This window comes from Plectropomus leopardus, chromosome 3 (genome assembly GCF_026936395.1).
Source record: "Plectropomus leopardus strain MGB_pleo_1.0 chromosome 3, ASM2693639v1, whole genome shotgun sequence".
NCBI classification, from domain to species: Eukaryota; Metazoa; Chordata; class Actinopteri; order Perciformes; family Serranidae; genus Plectropomus; species Plectropomus leopardus.
Window position 1 is genome coordinate 38,433,340 of NC_142178.1, and position 21,284 is coordinate 38,454,623.

The 21,284-nt window shown below is 38.9% G+C and overlaps 2 protein-coding genes across 3 annotated transcripts; one reads left to right on the plus strand and one right to left on the minus strand.

The window, feature by feature from the left end:
* Positions 1–571: 571 nt before the first annotated feature.
* Positions 572–5,682, minus strand: lgsn (lengsin, lens protein with glutamine synthetase domain). The gene is made up of 4 exons (XM_042484437.2): positions 5,444–5,682; positions 4,553–5,243; positions 3,041–3,207; positions 572–1,940 (listed from the first exon to the last, which is right to left on the minus strand). The coding sequence occupies exons 1-4, from the start codon at positions 5,465–5,467 to the stop codon at positions 747–749; spliced, it is 2,076 nt and encodes a 691-aa protein (XP_042340371.2). The 5' UTR covers positions 5,468–5,682; the 3' UTR covers positions 572–746.
* Positions 5,683–9,056: 3,374 nt separating this feature from the next.
* Positions 9,057–20,256, plus strand: ptp4a1 (protein tyrosine phosphatase 4A1). 2 transcript variants are annotated; one of them, XM_088074995.1, is made up of 6 exons: positions 9,057–9,223; positions 13,096–13,769; positions 14,040–14,132; positions 15,594–15,724; positions 16,556–16,630; positions 19,090–20,256. In XM_088074995.1, the coding sequence occupies exons 2-6, from the start codon at positions 13,665–13,667 to the stop codon at positions 19,214–19,216; spliced, it is 531 nt and encodes a 176-aa protein (XP_087931121.1). In that variant the 5' UTR covers positions 9,057–9,223; positions 13,096–13,664; the 3' UTR covers positions 19,217–20,256. The 2 variants fall into 2 exon arrangements, with proteins under 2 accessions (XP_087931121.1, XP_042341112.1); XM_042485178.2 differs by having other exon boundaries at positions 9,064–9,223; positions 19,086–20,256.
* The last annotated feature ends 1,028 nt before the right edge of the window (positions 20,257–21,284 follow it).

Here is a 21,284-nt window from a genome sequence, read left to right on the forward strand (position 1 = left end):
AAGAAAAACACTTCGGTTTTGGTTAAAATAACTACGTACGGGACATGAGTGATGTGAGTGTATTTATGTACTTTATGCAGATACCGGAAGTACCTTTGTAAAAGTCATTTACGCAGTTAAGTCTGTAAAGTCACAATACTTTTCCTGACTTTTGATTGTCCACAGGACAGGAACAACAGTCTCCTCAAAGTCCATAATTGTTTGACCCATGCATCACACCTCTATGGACTTTCTCGCTTTTCATACTTAATTTGTGTGCCATCCATGACAAAAAAAATTCCTCATACATATTGCACTGGCATTGTTTTGTGTTGCAAGTAATGTGATTTTAAAATGTTTCATACCTGCAACGATATAGTGCTTTGAAAAGACCGACCATTTCATGTATGTATAAGAGGCCAGGCTGGGCATACCTACTTAATGTCCAGGCCACTTCTTTTTTAAAAAAGATTTAAAAGTTAGTACTTTTACGTCCACGCTTGTCAGAGCAACAGTTGTATCAGTATTGTTCTTGACAGTAATTAAAAAATATATACACAACAAAAAAATTTGCACAACACTACTTTACACATTGAGGGTGTACTTGAACCTTTATTTTGAAACAAATGAAAAATATCTACAATCTTCATAAGAATAAGATATCAACGTAATATATAAAATAAAAAAGCTATTCAAGCTGTTTTTGGAGCTTTTATTTGAGTGGCAGAAGGATGTGTCTCTCTGATATTATAAAACTTGGAGGATTTCTAGATGAAATACTCCAGGCACTTGTTCCTCTCGTCATCCAGTTCTTGGGTCTCAATCTCAAACTTTTTCATAGCGATGAAATACTGAACAAACGGCTCTCCGAGGGTGCTGCGGATGACGTGATCCTCCCCCAACGCTTCCAGAGCATCATCGAGCTTCACGGGAATGGCGAAGTCCTTCTGCTGAGAGGGGGCTTTGGTCAGACCGCTCTCCATGCTCAGGTTTCGCCTGATGCCGTCCAGTCCTGCAGCCACGGTGGCAGCCAGCACAATGTACGGGTTAGCCATGGCGGAGCCCAGCTTGTTGTCAATGTGCGTCTCCCTCCCGCCATGACACTTGATGTTGAAGGAGCTGCTGTTATCATTGGAGCCGCATGTGGCGTACAGCATTCGTTTGGGGTCTTTGATCGTCTTGGCGATGTGGCTTCTGCAGCCAAGGCCGGGCGACATCAGGCAGCTCAGGGCAGCAGAATGAGTGAGGAGCCCGGCCAGCCATTTTCTGCCGATCTCAGAAAGCTCGCCTGCCTTCTCGCTGCTGAGGAAGAGGCTACGTCGCCCGTTTGCATCCCACAAGCTGTGAGAGAGCACGCCAGCGTTGTACAGGCCATCGTCAGTGAAGAAGCTGGCGATGTAGCTGTATTTACGAGCCATCTCTTTGATGCCGGTGCGGAAGGTGAAGGCACTATCAGCGGCCGCAATCCCAAACTCTGGCCTCAGGTTGATCTCCATCTGGCCGGGGCCGCTTGCAGACGCGATGCTGTCTATGTCCGCGCCCATGCAGTACATGCTGTCAACCAGCTGCTGGAAGAAAGGCAGGTCGTGGTTGCTGAGCAGAGTGGTGGCTGGAAACAAAAGCGTCTTTGGTCCGATCCGGTCCGGCGCTCCGAGGACGCAGCATTCATAGGTGAAGGAGGAGTGCAGGGAGAACCCCATGTTTTGGAGCTGGCCGAGGAGCTGCTTGGCGATCAGGCGAGGTGAAGTGCGAAGGGGGCTTCCTGTCACCGTGCAGGGGTCGCAGATGACCCGGGCTGTCTGTTCGGCCCAGGGTAAGACCCTGAAGGTTGAGAGATCGGGGATCAGCAGGACATCGCTGCTGAAGTTGGCCGTGCTGGCGTTGTCCACTTCGTTGCTCTTTGGGCTCAGGGTCAGCTCCAGGTAACTTCTCGGCATCGGTACCCCGTACACGGCTTTCTCCTGTGGATGCGACATGCACAATGAAGCTATGTTTCCACATTTTTGGGAATATACTCTTCCTTTTTGAGAGTTAGAGGAGAAGATTGATACCATTCTGTCTGTGCATTAAGTATGGATGTTTAACTGAGAGGTGATTACCCTAACATAGCAAAAAGACTGGAAGCAGTGGAAACAATTAACCTGGCTCCGTCCAGAGTTAAAGGATGCAGACCAACACCTCTAAATTAACACATTTGTTGAATTTATAGACAAACAGCAATGTAAAAATGAGAATTTTTGACACATTCAAACCATCTCTGTGTGTCTATTGTCCACAAAGAAATAGTTTCAGTACAAAACAGTACAAAAAGATGATGCATCCTACTGACTTAAGTAGACTGGTCATAACCAGTGATCGTTTTAATGCAAGTAGCCAATGCAAGTTTTGCATAAAGGCTTTTTAACTTGATTTAAATGTATTTGTTCATGCTCTGTGCATGAGTGCCTGCAGTTTCCCTTCTTGATGACCTTTTTTTCAAGAGCACCTGTGTTTTTCCTTCAATTATGTATGATAGAAACAGTCCTCAAGCACACCACTACCTCGTTCTCACAGACTACATCCAGCTGTTTGCTGTAGTCTTTCTGTTATCTTCAACATTTTGGCCAAAACAAATGTGACATGAGGCGACACAACAGACAGCCTTTGTCTCTACTAGTTCTTTTAGGTTTTGTGTTCCTGGGACTTAAGAGACAATCTGTTTCCTGTTTTTAAGGTAACTTGAAAAGCAAAGCAATGCAGATTTATTTACGCCAAGATGGGAAGGTTTTTGACGAACAGGATGACTTAGAGTATTAAAAGCTTTGGAAAAGTCGAAGAAGATTCAAATAGTACTTTTTTCACTCTCAAGCTTTATACATTTCAGTAACAATAGACAGAGAAAGATGTGGTGTGGTTCTTTCCTACTGGACATAGCCAGGCCAGCTGTTTCCTCTTACACATCTTCAACCTAAGTCTCAACTTCACACTTATGTTGTAGAGACACATTTTTATTCTTTTTCTTTCTCCTCTATAAAACAATTCCTCAAGATACATAGGTAGATAGGTGAGGTGAGGGGATTACGTGGAAGAAGCGGACAGGCACTGTCTTGGACCTGGACACCCCGTGGAGGTCGGTGGCCTCGAAGCGGACGAAGTTGATGTTTTCTCTGGCGATCTGCTGCTTGATCTGCTCCATGGCTGAAATGAACCTCTGATTCCCAAATACCTCGATGGCCTCGTTTTCGTTATCTATGAAGACAAGTTTGAAATGTCTGAAAAAACATTTGACAACCATTGGAGAGTTGACCTTTTAACACTTAGAAACTAAATACTTACAACCAAAACATATAAACAACATAAATCAACATTTTTCCTTTCGAAAGCTCAAAGCTCCATTGGCATCAAGACCAGCAATATAATAATGAAATCCTTAGAAAATTCCCCAAAAGTTTTTCTCCAAGAACAAGACTGATAAATCCGCCACTTATTGCAGATACATCAGTATCTGTGTATGTCGAGCAATAACGATTTACAAACTAGAAATGCTGATGAAGCAACACCTTCCAGGGCTGAAAACTGAAACCAACATGGAAGTGCCAAAAACTGCAGTTCCTCTATCACCCACTTGAGGCTGGCTTGTCCAAATATGGTCACTTCTGCCTCCAAAAAAAAAAAAAAAACAAAATGACAACAGCCAAAACAGGCCTCAAAAACAGCAGTGCACAAACCTGTGGGTTATGTTACAGTGGTCTATGTCCATTGTTCATACTGTTTACTGTTTGCTGAACTAGTAGGTTTGAGATCATTTACAATCTGTGCCACCAATACAGAGGGTGTCCACCAGAGAGCACTAAGTTGATTTTTACACTCTTAAATGTCTCACTCAGTGCATCTTGGGACATTTTTTAATCTAAATAATCTGAGTAAAGATTTTTAATGTAAAAAATGTTTGAATGATAAATCTTTTGGTTGAGCCGCTCAGCTTTTAAAGAGCTATGCAATGCAATAACAGCTCTTGTAGCTCCTGCTGCATCATGAGGGAGCCAGTTCCTACTGACCAGCACATAACCATAGCATCATGTGAGCTAGAAAAGACAAAAAGGTGTTCCAGTTGCAGTTTTGTATAACATGGCTTTTTCAAATTGCCTGAAATACATCCACATGTGATGGTAAATTTTTTTTTTTCCAAAGTTGACGTGTTTCCATTATTCACAATTTCAATTTGTGCAATTTGAGGGTTAATGGAAACCCACCTAGAAAGAAAAAATCTGATTGGAAAACATCTTTAAAATAGGCAATAAACCAAACCAACAAAATGTTTTTCAGGGATCAAAAGGGATGTAGAAACTTCTACTGGAGATCAATGCCGAGTTAATTTTATTAAACTGACAAATGAATTTACAGAAATTAAAAGACCTCAAATAAAAAAAGGTAAGGTGAAAGAGGTCAATATCTATCAATTATTGAGACCAAGTCAAATCCAAGTGAAAACAGGAACTAAGTTGAGACAATGCCAAGATTTTAAAACAAAACTTGACTCAAGACATCTTTTAATTGTTTGTCCTCTTTCCTTTGAACCCAAATCGTCACCAACCTGCGTTCGAAGCTCCAGTCTCTCCCCAGGAGCCGCTGCTTGAATATGTGTGAGCCCTGACTCCAGGCTGCCTATTTGTGTTGGCATCAGCCCTGAGTGAGCTGGATGAATCCATGCCGGAAGGCTGCTGAATAGATGTGCTATCTCTGGACCTGGGCCCCCTTCTGGAAGCGTCAGACTGGGGTTTGAAGGTGCTGAACACCCTGTGGGGGTTTCCATCGTCCTGTCGTCCGTCGGGCCTTCCACCACCTCCACCACCACTGCTGCTGCTTCCGTGGAGGTACGTGTACGGACTCCCCGGCTTCCCATCATCTCTTCCCCGGATACTGAGCAAAGGACTCTCCCTCAGGATGGTCTTCAGCTCCTCCATGGTCTGCCGGGGGACGCCCATGTCGCCAAAAGACACCCTGGTTTGAGACTCCGTGGACCAGTCTTCCCCAACACTAGATTCGTCCATCCTTGGATCGTCAACTCTGTCATGGGGCCTGTGCGGCAGGGGGCCGATGGAGATCACAGTGGGGGTGTCTGGAGGTAAAGGCGTGCTGGTGGAAGAGTGGACGATGGACGGACCTCCTCTGCTGCTGCTCCAGTCCACCGGAGGTACATGTCTCCCAGTCACCCTCACGCCCTTCCTGTTGCTCAGGCTCATCCGCGTGCCATCGATTTGGTCTTTGCTCCGACTGTGGCCCTCCTGGAAAACACACAAGGGTCTTTCACGAGTATGGTAAGAGACGGACAAGTTTGTATGAGTTACCAAAGCGTGCAAAGAAATCTATAATGATTGTGAGTAAAAGCTGGAAGACAAATGCAAAGATCCACAAAGCCGGAGCTGCTGCGTTCACGCTTTTGTGCTGAAAATACAAATGCAAAAGTTAGATGTGGAGATGTTACCTTCAAATCTTCAGAGTCATTCATGTCTTTGTTTGGACTCTTTCATGAACAGTGATTTGGAATTTGATAGCCCTCCTGTTAAGGCAGAGCGTCACTCGCACATTAATTTTTATAGACAATTGGCACAATGGTGACAGATTAGAAAATTCTTTTTGCCCCCCGACACCCGCGGGAGTCCGGCAGGAAACTGGCCCCGGCTGGCCGCTGGAGGACACTGAGCTGCTGCAGCTGCTTCGAGCTCATTGGCTGCACGGCGAGGACAATTCAGAGCTGCTTTTGTGTCATTGCAAAGCGAAACTGCGGAGCTCAGCAGCTCTGTTTGTGCTTCCAGAAAGATATGGGAGCAAAAGTATTTATTCCAGAGAGATGAAAACACACAAAGGCTGCTGGAAGTGATGATGGGCCGTGCATTAAAGGGCTGCTGTCTGAGTGAAACCACTCTTCAGTCAACAACCTGTTTTCTTAAGGAAGCAGCTTAACGTGGAACTCCTCAAGCTTTATTTTAGTTTTTACAGGCTTCAGTTCCTGAGCAAAATTGGCTTCATTTCTTTCTAAAATACTGGAAGAATGCAATTAGCAATTTGGGAGGAAATTACCTAAAAATGAACAAGAAATCAGTTAAAAGAAAGAAAAAAAGGACAATAAAATAACCTGAAAATTAGCACAGAAAAAGGAAAAAAGAAAAAGAAATAACAAAAAACAAACAAGAAATAGCTTCAAAAAATGTGGAAGAATTCTAACAATTTCTTTAACATTATTTAGAATATGTACTTATGGTAATTAGAAATATAGTTATAGTTTTCTTTTTTTTCAGTTTTTCAAAAACATTTTTTTTCTAAATCTATTAATTTCTTGCAATTTGTGAAACATTTCTCACCAGATGGCTCATTGCCCTTTTTTCCATTTTTTGGAAAGAAATCAAAAGAATATGCTGAGGAGTCAAAGGTTTAAATACTTGTAAAATCAGTCTGAAAGCAAAAAGAAAAGTGATGTTGACAAATTAATCTCATCACAAGGTCCATTTAGTAGCTTTTCTGGAGGTTTTTAAAATAAATGCATGGTGATGCTGTTGGTGGGTGAAGTTCAGTAAAAAGAAATTTAAATTGCACACAAGGTCTGTGGATTATCTTGAGTAACTGTGTCATGATTTTTGGAAAGAGACATAGCTGCTGAGTTTTTTAAATGTTTTCTTTTTTGGCACTTTGAGCATCACTAACTGAGCGCCATCTACTTCCATTATATATTGGAGAAAACGGCCGATATCTCCGGCACCCAGACTGATAAATAGGACTACAAGTTAGAGGAAACATATGTATTTTTGATTTTGGGGTGAACTGTCCCTTTATAAAATGCTTCTATAGGCCTTTATTTATAAAAACACCACCACTGCTGCTAATGTGAACCTTAAACTGCTACCACATCCACACTGCCACTGTTTACATTGATACTGCGTCTTGCCTTCAGTTTCTGCACACTGCTGCAGGCCCTCACACCTCTGGTACTCAATCTCCAGCTGTCATGACTTGTGACTCAGCATTTATGACTCAGACACTGATGACTCAGGAATTTAAACATCAAATGACCTCATAAAGTAAACTTAATTGGGACTAAATTGCCTCAGAAATCAGCTTCACAATATTCACAGCATCAACTTTAATGTGCAGGTTTATGATATTGATGTCATATCAAAAAACAAATCTTGTGTGGTTTTTGTTTTATGTTATTTCAAGTTGTCTTACTTTATTTTATTCATTTATATGTATTTTCTAATCAATGTGATTTTTTTAATGATTTTTTATCAACAGTCTCAACTAATTATTGCACAAAATGTACTATATCCTTAAATACATCAAATTGTATATTTTTATACACTAAATATGTTTCCAAAGATATCATTTAAGATTGTAACTGCATCACTGATTCCCTATAGCTTAAAGAAATCAAGAATTACATTGTAAAAATGCAACAGGATATATACATGGCCAGATAGCAATATTAGTAAAAAGGGCATAATTTAATTATTTATTTTTATTATTTGGTGGACTAAACCTTTGAACTGTGAAAAACAACAACTCAGCTTTATTTTTATAGCACCTTTCAGACAAACATGCTGCCCAAACTGCTTCACAAAGCAAAACTGTAATAACAGAGACGCAATGTAAAACACAAACAATACATAACATTTTCGCAAGCAAGCAAATTACAACAGTAAGAAGATAAAATGTTTATTTTTCTTAAAAGCATAATAATAATAATAGTTATTATTATTAAAATTAAAAGTAATAAAAGAAAATAATTACAATATATCCCCCATGTATTTTCCAAAAGCTTTAAACAATTCACATTTTGATTGACCAAAGTGGAAGCAGCGAGCTCTGGAAATTGGATTTTATTAATAAACACAGTGTGCCACATGTTATGTCCTCGTTATTCTGGATGTTTCCTGGAGTCCACGTGTTGTTGCAGGAGGTGAAAGAGCAGCGAGGCCTCAGCAGTCACCACCTGATCCGTGCAGCGTGCAGGCAGAGAGATGTCTGGGCACAACACCTCACATTTTCAGGGTGGGGTTTTAAAGAGCTGCGGCAAGCGCGAGACAGTTCAACACGGGACATAGCGGGAAATCTCAGGGCTTCTCTTCAAAATAAGGCTTAAGGCGTACCAATTACTGTATGGCAGTAATAGTCCGATTAAGGCCAAGATGGATTTATATACTGTTTTTATTTGTTTGTTTGTTAGTTTTTATGTACTGTTAGTATACATCAGGTGCCAGAGTGCATAAAAAGCACCAAAATAGAGCTTGTTTATAAAAAAATGCCAATGGAGGACCCCAACAGAAGTCCTAGTGAAGCCCCTGATGTCCAGCTCCGAGAAATGTACTGAAGTCCTTACATGCTAAAACCAGAGAAATGTCCTAAAATCCTAGAAATGTGCAAAATCCTAGAAATATGCAAAATTCGTAGAAATGTCCCCAAATCCTAGAAATGTGCAAAATTCCTAGAAATGTACCCAAACCTAGAAATGTCCCCAAATCCTAGAAATGTGCAAAATTCCTAGAAATTTAGCCAAACCGAGAAATGTCCCCAAATCCTAGAAATGTGCAAAATTCCTAGAAATGTCCCCAAATCCTAGAAATGTCCCCAAATCCTAGAAATGTGCTAAATTCCTAGAAACGTCCCCCAAATCCTAGAAATGTCCCCAAATCCTAGAAATGTGCTAAATTCCTAGAAATGTCCCCAAATCCTAGAAATGTGCTAAATTCCTAGAAATGTCCCAAAATGCTAGAAATGCCCTTAAATCTGGGAAATATCCTAAAATTCTAGAAATGTGCAAAATTCCTAGAAATGTCCCCAAATCCTAGATATGTCCTTATATCCTAGAAATGTCCTAAAATCCTAGAAATGTCCTACGATGCCAGAAACGTGCCAGAAATGCTCTATATTCGGACTATGTCCTAAAATCCGAGAAAAATACTAAAATCCTAGAAACATCCTAAAATTATATTGATATCCTAAAATCTTAGAACAATCCAAAATTGCGGTATTGTATGTTGCGGACTTGTACTGGCTGAACAATGGCGTTTTATTTTGAAGGTTCTGACAGGAAGCGGGCCTCGTGCTTCCCTCGAGCCTGACGGCGTCCTCGCGGCGGATCAGGAGACTTCGGCTCCGCTCGGAGAAACAGCACCGGATTGTATGGTGGAGAGCCGTTTCATATTTTTACCTTTTTCTGGGGACCGGCTGTATGATTAAGCTACAATCTTCAATGAGTAAGCATATCCCAGTAAGTACCGTCTTCTCCGCGGCTGCCATCTTGTTTGTAATCCGTCGGTTTGTGTTGTAAATCGGGACGTTATCGTTTCCAGCTGGCCTTCACGTTTTTCCTCCGGTGAAATCACGGCCTGCTCGGCACAAAACCCGCTTCAACACATCTGTGACTTCTGCCCTTAAATCTCTTACTTATCAAACTGTAGCATTAACCGTGTGAAGGCGTGTTTGTCGCGGTTATTTAGGGGTAAATAACGGTTTTTGTGATGCTCGTCGTGCTGAAGGGGAAGCGGCGGTTAAGTTAGATGCGCAGCTCGGGCTGGTCCTCGCCAGTCACTCGGAAGTTTCTGCCGGATAAAATTGGCGCATTTTTACGTGAGATAAGTCAAAATTATTACTGTCATTTTATGCGGGATTTTCAACACAAAGCACCTGCTCGCTGCTTTTACGAGGCGTCGTGTTTGTCGCCTTTAATCAATGTGTGTAAATCGTCCACCTCCCGGCTCCTTGCATCGCCTACAGGCCTCTAAATGTGAAATGATGGCGCCCAGTCTGTCCGCACACAAAGGACACTTTACAGCCGTACAGTTTAAATCCAGCAACGTTTCAGCCATTTAAATGTCATTTTCAGATTCTTCTGACCCGTTTTATCTGTTAATATCGCCTCCCTGTTTGCGGTGTAACCGCTGCTCTTTGTTCACCGTGCGAAGATTTTCTGCTGCTGTTTGTCAGCCGGAAAATACCGGATTAACAAAGCATACTTGAACAGCTTAGTGTTTTTAGTTTTTCCAGCATAAGCTGGAGGGAAACATGTCCAGTAAATAGGCGTTTAATTACAGCGTCTTTAAGAGAGTAAACCAGGGATAGTCAGCTAGCTTCACTCAGGGGCCACTCTTCAAAAATGACAGGAGGCCAGGGGCCAGTCACGGCAGCCCCGTGCATGTTTATAGGATTTTAGGACATTTCTAGGATATAAAGTAATTTGTAGTGTTTTAGAATATAACCAGAATGTTTTAACGTTTCCAGGAGTTGAGGACATTTCTAGGATTTAAGGTAATTTCTAGTGTTTCAGAATAAAACCCGAATTTTAGGACGTTTCTAGGATTTAGGACATGCCCTTGATTTTAGGACGTTTATGGGATTTGTGGATGTTTACAAGATTTTAGGATGTTTCTAGGACATTTATTGGATTTTGTGCATTCCCTGGATTTTAGGACATTTCTCAGATTTTAGGTCATGTCCATGATTTTAGAACATAACCAGAATTTTAGGACATTTCTAGGTTTTAGGACATGCCCTTGATTTTAGGACGTTTATAGGATTTGTGGATGTTTACAAGACTTTAGGATGTTTCTAGGACATTTATTGGATTTTGTGCGTTCCATGGATTTTAGGACATTTCCCAGATTTGAGGTCTTTTCCATGATTTTAGAACATAACCAGAATTTTAGTACATTTCTAGGATTTGAGGACACTCCTCAGATTTTAGGGAATTTCTCAGATTTGAGGGTGTTAACGAGATTTTAGGACATTCCCTGGATTTTAGGACATTTTTAAGATCTCCAGGATTTAAGGTTTAGGATTTTAGTTAGGGGATTTTGGGTCTATTGTTGGATTTTGGGACGTTCCTAGGATTTTAGGGCGTTTCCAGGACCTAGGAACAGTTTTGGACTTAAAATGTTTACAGGATTTTAGGATGTTTACACTATTTTAGGACATTTATAGGATTTTAGGACGTTTCCAGGATTTAAGGATTAGGATTTTAGTTTGGGGGATTTTGGGTCATTTCAAGGATTTTAGGATGGTTCAAGGATTTTAGGACATTTCTTGGATTTTAAGATGTTTCTTGGATTTTAGGATGTTTCTAGGATTTTTGGACACGTCAAGGATTCAAGGAAGTTTCCAGGATGTAGGAACATTTCTGGACTTAAAATGTTTCCAGGATTTTAGGATGTTTCCATTATTTTAGGACCTTTATAGTATTTTAGGACATGAAGGGACTTAGTTAAGACTTCTGACGGGAGAGCGTGGGATCCTCCACTGGCACTTTTTTATAAACAAGTTTTATTTTGATGCTGTTTTATGCATCTTATGTGTACTAAGAGTACGAAAACAATTCCCAGTTATAAAAATAGTTGGGGGGCCACTCCGCAGCCTTTCAGGGCCCAGATTTGGCCGCCGGCTGTAAATTGAGCATCATTGAATTAAACCTCTCTAAAGAGTGTAAAGGGCAAAGGGCAGAGAGTCAGATTTATGATGATGATAACGGCGTGTATGTTTAAGCCCCGCTGAAGGCCTCGTGGTGAGCTCAGCTATCACAGATATGGCCTAGATGTCAGAAATGACACATCCTTCTCATTGTACACCAGCAGCCATTAGGTAAGATATTACGTGGAGCTGCAGTGTGACTTTATGTAACACACTCATTTTTTTGCCCTTTTATTTTTTCCATCTTCATCCCTCATATTTTGTTTGAGGCCTCTGTCAAAAAGCAGTTAACAACTTGGTGAAAAATGTGCAAGAAATTGGAAGACTTGGAAAATAGTTTTTTGAAAAAGCTAGGGGAAGTGTCTAAAAGACTATAATTATCATAATTATATATTTCATTCATCTATTTATTTTCTTTCAGTATTTTAAGCACTTTACAGGTATTTTTTCTTTGTTTTGGTTTGTCTGTTTTTATTAAAAAATTGTAATTTTGCTCTTTTGTAACCGGAGATGCAGTGTCAGTATCTGGGCCAATATTTACAATTACAGTGATGTTACTCGTACGTGGGCATAAAGGTGTCTGTGGTGTGCGTGTGATGCAACCGTGTGCCAATGCAGAAATGTCAACAAACATCAGCAGCTTAAGTAGGGCTGTGACTAAATGGTTATCTGTGGTTATTGTTGAATCTGTCGGGGCTTTCCAGTGAATCCTTCGACCTGTAAAATGTAAGAAATAACGACAAATGTGTGTCACATGTGAGATTAAGTGTTGAATTAAAAGTTTAAAGAGTTTATTATGGCAAGGGAGGAAATCTTCATGTTTCTGAAGCTTTATTTTCAAGATTTCTGATTGAAAAATGATTTACCACTTAGTCAACGGACAGAAAATTTCTCTGACTCTTATCGTCATGTCAACCTATAAGATAAACACGTCCCAAAAAATTGCAATATTGCATCCAGGCGTTTTTTTGAGTAAGCAGTGTTTTGGCAGAAAAAATGCACTTTGAAATGTAACTTATTATTTATTTAAAGATGCTTTTTTTGTTTATTTCAGTGAAATAAAGGCTTTTAAAAAAAACAACAACAACAATTTTAGCAGCATGAAAAGCAGAACTTAGTAGGGGATATGGCTAAAATCTTATCATGATAAAAATTTGATGATTGCCATGCTAAAAGAGTCAAATCATCTTTCTGATTTCAGAAAATCTTTCTGATTTTTGCTTCTAAATCATATGTTTAATTTGGGTTTTAGCTGTTTTTTACTGTCAGGACATCATTTTTAGACAATTATCATTTTATCGCCCAGCCCTAAAACTGAGTACACTTTTAATACCTTATCACATGATTATCCCTATAGCAAAATTCAACATTGTTATCGTTTCATACGTAATGTCCTTAAAATGTGTAGATGTACTCTTCTCAGTAGTTGTAGTAGTCTTTATCCTGAATATTGTTCACTCCATGACATCAGTGGTAGAGTCAGATGTTGCCAAAAATGTTCTGCCAGTGTGTTGTCCATGGAAACAAGAAATACACAATAACAAAAAGACACCAGCAGTGGCTGTTTTTCCACGTTCAGTGCACCTCAAGCCTCAACAGAAGCCCTCTGTGTCGTCTCCTTTTTAAAATCCGTGTTTTTAAAGCGTCTTTGTCCTCCTTGTCCCCCTCTGTGTCCTGCAGCAGTTCTGTGGTGTTCTGGGTCACACATTTATGGAGTTTCTGAAGGGCAGTGGGGACTACTGCCAGGCTCAGCACGCTGCCTATGCAGACGAGTGAACAGCCAAACTCGCCATCGATCCGACGCACTTGAGCCACAGGAGGGACCCCGGCAAGTTGGCAGGACCGGGACGCCTCCCAGAACCAGCGACAACTCGGCCTGGATGGGGTAACTCCACCCGCTGCACACTGCCCTCGTCGGCTTCCGCCTGGCCTGAATCAAGGTGGAACCAGCCTTGTTTTTTTTCTTCCTTTTCTTTAGTTTTATTCCAAAGGAGAGGGTTTTGAGTTGTTTTCTGATTGTCCGCCCTTTTTTCGGCCGCTAACTCCCTAAATTTCCGCATTTGCCCGTCGCAGCCTTTGTTTTCCCCCCGTTTTTGCCAACCTCGAGGAAGACCGGAGGATTTCGTGTTTCTGGGTTTCTAGAAGCTCGTTGGACGTTTTTGTTTGACATTCCCTCCGAGTTCAACTAAGTGTTTACATTAGTGTTTTTACTCTGTGGAAGACTTTTGTTATTTTTTTACGTTGTCACAATGGCTCGTATGAACAGACCGGCCCCTGTGGAGATCACCTACAAAAACATGAGGTTCCTCATTACCCACAATCCCACCAACGCCACCCTGAACAAGTTCATCGAGGTGAGCCTCACTGTCATTGGTTGAATGTTAAAATTTACTCAGCCAGATTTAAGAGGCATTTAGGAGTTTAGTTTACACATTTTTAAGTAGCAAAATTGAATTAGGGAAAGATAGACTAAAGAAATGTTTTAAATAATGAAAGAGGGAAAATTATTTTATCAGAAAATTAACTGTAATTAATTATTTTAGACTGAAAATCAAGTTTTATTTCTTGTGAATCTACATCATATTTAAGAATTTTCTTATAAATCCTGCAACGTGTTTTTGCAGGAGCTGAAGAAATACGGAGTCACCACCGTCGTGAGAGTTTGCGAGGCCACCTATGACGCCACGCTGGTGGTGAAAGAGGGAATCCAAGTTCTGGTGAGTTCAAGTCGACAAACCGTCATCGTTGTCGATGCATCAAACCAAACTCGATTTTTTTACCAGTTTTCTCCCAACTCTGAGTTTTCTGAACACGCGCAGTCTGCTTCATCACTGGGTTTCCTTACAGCACTTGATACTTGAATTACGACTGTGGGCCAAATCTGATCATTTGGTAATGAACAGTTAAAATAAACAGATTCTCTTTCATTTTATTTATTTATTTATTTTTTTATTTTTTTGTACTTTGAATATAAATTTGGTGCCAGAGTGCATGAAAAGCAACAAAATAGCGGCTTTTATTTCAAATAGCGTTCTTGCAGATCCTTAAAAAAATCTGAAGTTATTGGATAAATTAATCTAGAAATAAGGCTTCAATTCACATTAAAATGTCTTAAATCAATGTTTCAGTAGTCTTAAAAACGCTCAGAAATGGGAGGTGGGATTTTTCTGATTTTTTTTCTGACACTGCAAAAACAAAAAGATGATAGGTAACATAAAAACATTCCCAAATGTCTCTGGCATCAACATCACCAAACAGTCGTATTTTATATTACAATTAATATTTAAACTTAAATTTCCCTAAACCTTTCATAATTGATATTTGTACATGATTTTTTCCCTCAATATTGGCTACTGTAACATCGCTCTTAAATTTCATTCAATGTAGCGTTAAAACTTTTTTAAAAAGTCCGAAATGCCACTTGTCTTGAGTTTTAGGAAACTTGTTAAAACAGTACCCTGAATGTTCTCAAATCCCAGAAACGCCCCTGTGTACATTTATTTATTAACATTTATACCTTTTCTTTTGCCTTATGTTGTTCTTTGTCAGTGAATATTACTCATGAATTGGCTATGAAATGCTGTCAGAATATATACGATATGTTTCTGTGAGTTTTGACTGAGGATAAAACGCATTTGTTATAGTTTGAAATAAGCAAAGTATTTACTCATTTTTATACAGATTAATCAGTTAATCATTAATTTTACAGATTAATCAATTTAGGAGCGCTTCCAATTTGCAACCCTATTTCAAAGATATTAAATTCACAGTAATATAAAAAAGAAAGAAAATCTGAGAAGCTGAACCCAAAATTTAATCAATTAACAAAACAGTTTTTAAGTATTTTTTTAGTTGATTAATTAAAACATAAATCGGTAAATGTTGCAGCACACAGTGAATTATGTCAGCAGGAGGCTTTTTGACGAGAGTTTCGTCTCTGTAGTATTTTCCATGAACTGATTGTATCACTTTCCACATTACGTGAGTCATTTATCCTAAGAACTGAGTGATGAACTTTGAAATGAAGACACCGATAGACAGAAAACCCCGTGACCTCCCCTCCCTCTACAACAACATTTTTGTTTCCCTGCAGCTGGTTCAGCCCTCACACTTCTTTTGTTTTGGTTTCCAAGAAACTGCGCGCACGGCATCATTTCCTCTCTGCTCTCCTCCCGCAGGATTGGCCGTTTGACGACGGAGCTCCCCCCTCCAACCAGATCGTGGATGATTGGCTGAACCTGCTGAAGCTCAAGTTCAGGGAGGAGCCCGGCTGCTGCATCGCTGTCCACTGTGTGGCGGGGCTGGGGAGGTGAGCTCCCGCTTCCACAGAGATTAAAGTCTTATGATCTTATCGTTCGGGATCATATTTACACGTGATTTCTGTCGGTTGTGATGTGGCAGATAAAAACTGACACTTCTCTCTGTTTGTTCATCCTCACACACGCAAAGTGAAACAATTATTTTGTAGATGATTGAGAGGAAATCAATGAACGACAGCTTTGATGATGGATGAAGTAATTAATCTTAAATTTAAGTTTATGGCCAAAGAAAGAGGGCTTTCTCTACTGTGAAAGTGTTAAAAAGTCTCTGTGGTGTTTATGTGAAATTAAATGCTGACAGTTCGATTTTATTGTTAATCTTAGATCGTTTTATTCAGTGTCGTAGCTCTGAGTCTGAATATTGACATAAAATATGTCCATCTCTTGTGGTTTGACAAACAAACAAAAAATGTGATGCAAACGGTCAGTTTCTGTTCTGTTTGTTGCCGTAGTGACTCATAAAATCACTCACATTGTTTCCCGTGTGTTTGCTCAGTTTCGAAAACCCGCCGAACAGGTCCTGTTTTCATCCCGTGTGCTTTCAGCTGATGTCAGATTCATAAACAGCTCGATGTCCACTCCCTGATCTCCTCTGAGAGCTGAAGTCTGATTTTCATACAGACTGTAGTCACCCGAGTCACAAATTTAAACGTTTTCAGACTTTGTAGATTAAGTTTTTGGTCTGAAATGATTAAACTTCCAGAATAATTTGTTCTTTATGATAATAGAAAAAAAACATCCAACAGTAGTTTTGGATGAAAAGGACGGTCAAATAAATGTTCTTTTGAACTCACATCGGTTATCGTTTTTCCTCCCTGCAGAGCTCCTGTTCTGGTGGCGCTCGCCTTGATCGAATGTGGGATGAAATATGAAGATGCTGTCCAGTTCATTCGACAGTAAGTGGGACACGTGACACTAAAAAAACGTTCAACAGAGCTGCAGGTTCACTCAGAAGGAGGTTATGTTTGTTGTCAAAGCTGATACAGACTCACGGCGACTCTCAGAGGTGAAATGTGTAACATTTAGGGGGATTTGGAGAACTCTAGCATTGGAGATGTAGAGTGCAACCACGTAAAATTTCTCCTTGTTAAATATCCTTCAGTGTTTATTGTCCAGAAGGTTTTTTCCCGGAGCTGAATTATCCACAGAGGTCTGTTCCTCTCTAAAACAAAGAGATGTGGTGATTAAAATGAGTAAAAATACAGAAAAAAGCAGTTTAGTGTTGCTAAATCATGTATTTCTAATGCTGTTTGTGGGCTCACATTTTATTATTTGTTCCAGAAGGTAATTTGTGTTGCAGCAAATGTAAAAAAAAAAAAAAAACAGGAAAAAGACATAAAGGCACAAATAATATGACAGAAACATACAACAGCTGACATTAACCCGTGCACAGGGTGACGTGCACCGACTCCACAGGAGCAGATTAACCCTCGGGGACTGTTGATACGTTAAAAGCACTTTTCAGTTTTCATTTTTATCATGCATGTGTCATAAATGTAGTCCAGATTGTGTATTTGAGTGTAATCAGTGAATTTGCAGCTCAGCTCCTACAATAAGTCTAAAATACACTGTGGAAACTAAATAGTTACATTCAGACTGTTCAGGTCCAAAAATGCTCCATTGAAACCCATTCAAACTGACATTTTTGATCCCACAGCCATCAGAGCAGAAAAACAGGACTTGTATTATTTCTGGGTGTCATTCTGGGCTTTTGACTCTGAATTTGTCATTTTGACTATTTTCCACCTGATGAGGTCATTTTGACCATATTTGGCAGATGGAGGAAATACATGCTTCACAAGTAGACTGTAACTGGACTTTTGGGGCTGATACTGTTAAATTAAATAGACACAAATACTCCTTTTATGCTATTTTTTTTTCTTTTTTCGACATTTCCACTTTTAGCAGATCTGACAGTACACAGGTAAATAGAAAACAAATAGACTCAAGTCCTGAGCTTGAATCAAGCTGTGGATGTTGCCCAAATGTACATTTCTTTCTTTCTTTTTTTTTTTTTAAATTTAAGATAACTTAGATGTGGTTATCTTGACCAGGTTGTGCATTGAGCTGCTGGTTTAACGTCTTAAAAACAGTGAAGTTGTCAGTGCTCTCTGGTGGACAAACTGTGTAATAAAGATCCTACACTCACTCAAACACGCAGTATTTTTGGCACCACGTTCTCACAGACCTGAATATCTGTTATAGGCCGAAACTGTGATAATATTTGGCCGTGCCGGTGTTTCGGTTGGCCGCTGACTTTGACATCCTCCTGCTTTTCTGTGATGAATGTTTGTGTGGTTCATCAGTCAGTGACGGATGAGTCATCATAACTGTAAACAGCCCAAATATCACAGAGTTACCTGACAGTGAGTCAGGAGGAGTGGATGGCTTTTAAAGTCTGGATGTGTCATAGCTGAAATGCTTTTTGGTCCCACTCGTTTGCTTTGAAATATTTGGGGTTTCACAGAAAGTTACAAGAATGATGTTGAAAATGTAGACATTTTGGGCATTTCATTTTCATAATAGTTTTTGTATTTTGCGTTTGTTTTTATTTTTGTGTTCGGTTTGGTTTATTTTCAGTTAGTCTCCAGAGTTGGTTTCCTCTTTTAATTTAGTTTTTTATTATTTAGATATTTAGATTTAGTTAGTTTTTTCTTTGTTTTGGTGTTAGTTTTACATTGTTTTTTATTATAATATAATATTTATCATATTTATTTATCATAAGCTAAATGTAAGCTGTTCAGAATAGTCATTTCAGTACAAACACATATAAATTGATGCCCTCTCACGCTTATGTGTTAACAAATTTGGCCAAATTAACAAAGACTGTTATTAGATTTCCTGAACTCTTTTATCTTATTTTAGTTCAATTTGATAATACACACAATATACTTTTTTTTTTTTAAATCAGTAAGTTTTTGATTTAAGTTTTTGTTGAAGTTAAAATAATAAATACAAAAAATCACAGCTTTAATTTTTATTTTAGTGAGTTAGTTTTCCTCAAATAGCCTTTACTTTTTTTAATTATTATTTTTATTCCGGAAAATAATCAATAACAAAACGGATATCAATGTCTTTTTTTAAAATCAAATAAAAACAGAAATTGTATTTATAAAGCACCTTTCATACATGGAAAACATCTCAAAGTCTTCACAGAGATAAAAAGAGATGCACGAAGGCAAAAGGAAGAAAAAAAACAATAAATGAACAGAATCAGCTGACATGATCTCTGCCGATAGACAAATTATTTTCCTTCCATGTCGATTTAGTTTCACTCTTTGTACCTCACATTATATTTTGGTGTACTCTCACAGTGCTGCGGTTATTAAATGTCCCGTTTCTTCTCTCCAGGAAGCGTCGGGGAGCGTTCAACAGCAAGCAGCTGTTCTACCTGGAGAAATATCGTCCAAAGATGCGCCTGCGCTTCAAAGATTCCAACGGCCATCGCAATAACTGCTGCATCCAGTAGAGCCGAACCCTGAGCCACGCCAGCCCCTCGTTCGATCCAACCTCGCTAGCTTCTGACCTGGCAGGCTTCTTTTCTTAGTCATTGTGTTGAAGTATTTTACTTTGAAAAACCATGCTCGGTAATTTAAACTGTCCCCCTTTTTTCCTTCTCCAGGTTCAAAAATCAAGTGTCAAAAAAAAAAGAAAGAAAATGAGTTGTGTGAACCGAAATCACCGTGTTTTCTCTTCATGTGCCCGAAAGGAAAAAAAAAAAACCCCATTAGGAGCGCTGAGTCGTGTATCATTGTAAGATGTTGGATTCATTGTTTTTCTGCAAACGCAGCCCAAAGAGTTTTGATTGGCCAGTGCGTTTACATCACCTGAGAATGTGCTAAAAGACAAAAACATTTTTAATTTCATGTGAGCAAATTATGTACCCCGTTTCAATTTTAGGGTTCCGTTTGAAGACCAGAAAGAGGTATGCCTTCCTTCAAATCAGATGGTTCATCCATAAATGCCTTACAATCGGAGTGGAACAAAGGCAATGAAGGCGGGAGTCGACCCCCGCTGGCATTTGGAAAAAGGTGTTTCATTTTTCTACTCGGAACAAAAAAAAAAAAAAGAAATCGTTGCCTTTGTCTTGTGCAGGAAGTCTTACACTCACTTATGCCCTTTCAGTAACTATTTTTTAATATAAAATGCTTAATTGTTGCAATATTTGTCAATTGAAAGTCTAGGAACTTTTTTTTTTCATTTTCTCTATCAAACTTTCTGTTTACTAATTAACTGCCATGTCCAAAATGTGATTTTTTTTTAAATTTTATTTTTTGTTTTTTTTGTTTTTTGCTTCAAACTGGACTTCCAACGTCTGCGATATTTTGTATGCCTTTTTATTTGATGTCCGTAACTTAAGACTTGGATACTTGATGATTTTATGTATTTGAAAATGTGTACTATTATTATTAGGTTGGCTATTTATACTATCAATGGATGTGTGATTTAGTACCGTGAGCGACAAAGTTGTACCTGTTCACCAACTTGTGAGAGTACATTAAATGATACACTGAAAAAATAAGAGTTAATGAGTGATTATTGTCAGTGAGTTATGATCATAGTTGGTTTCTAACTTTCAAAGAAAACACGAAAAAACGAACTGCCAAAAAGTCTTTTTAATAAATAGCCAAAACTAAAACTGCAATTTTTTCCTTCCCTTTTCTTTAAAATCGCCTAAACTTTTAAAGAAAAACAAAAAGAAAAAAAAAACACCCAAATTTCTTCTTTATAAATTGAGTGAAGGGTAAATGAAAAAAGTCAAAATGATTTCTTTAAATAATGCTAAAAAATGGCTAAAATGTTGTCTTTAATAATTGTCAAAACTCTCAAAAACAAGGAAAGAAATTGCCAAAATATTTTCTTAATAAATCGGCAAAAATGTTCAAAGGGAAAAGGAAAAATTTGCCAAAATGTTTTATTTAAAAATCACCAAAAATGAAATCACAAAAATGTTGTATTTAAAAATTGCCAACACTATCAAAGAAAAAGAAAAAAAATGCCAAAATGTTTCCTTCCAAAAAATTCTAAAATGCTGCCTCTAAAAAGTATATACAGTATACATATATATACATTTCTTGCCACCTTTGTCCAACTTTTTTTGCTTTTTTATTTTTACATTTCTTGTCAAGTTGCCCATTGCCTTTTTTCCATGTTTTCAAAAGAAATCAAACTTAATTTTCTCGGTTCAGTAGGTGTAAATGCTGTAAAGTGACGTTGATCCGGGGTCTAAAGGGTTAACTGCATGTTTTAAGGTTTAGTTTGTAGTAAGAAGTCTAACAGCTGTTGATCAGGAATTTAGTTTTAATTTAATTTTATTTTTTTAAATCACAGTCCCGGTTGTTTTTCGGCCGTCCTCGTCCATACAAAACGTGCAAGAGGTTATCAAAATGTGTTTATTTCCTCCTTTGTACAACTCGAAGATGTCACCTTGAACCGTGATATAATAAATAAGAAGTCATATAAAACTGCCAGAGGGGTTTTCACACATCGCCGCCCTCCAATCACAAAAACAACAGTCGTCGTGACAGAAATGATCAAACATTTAGAGGA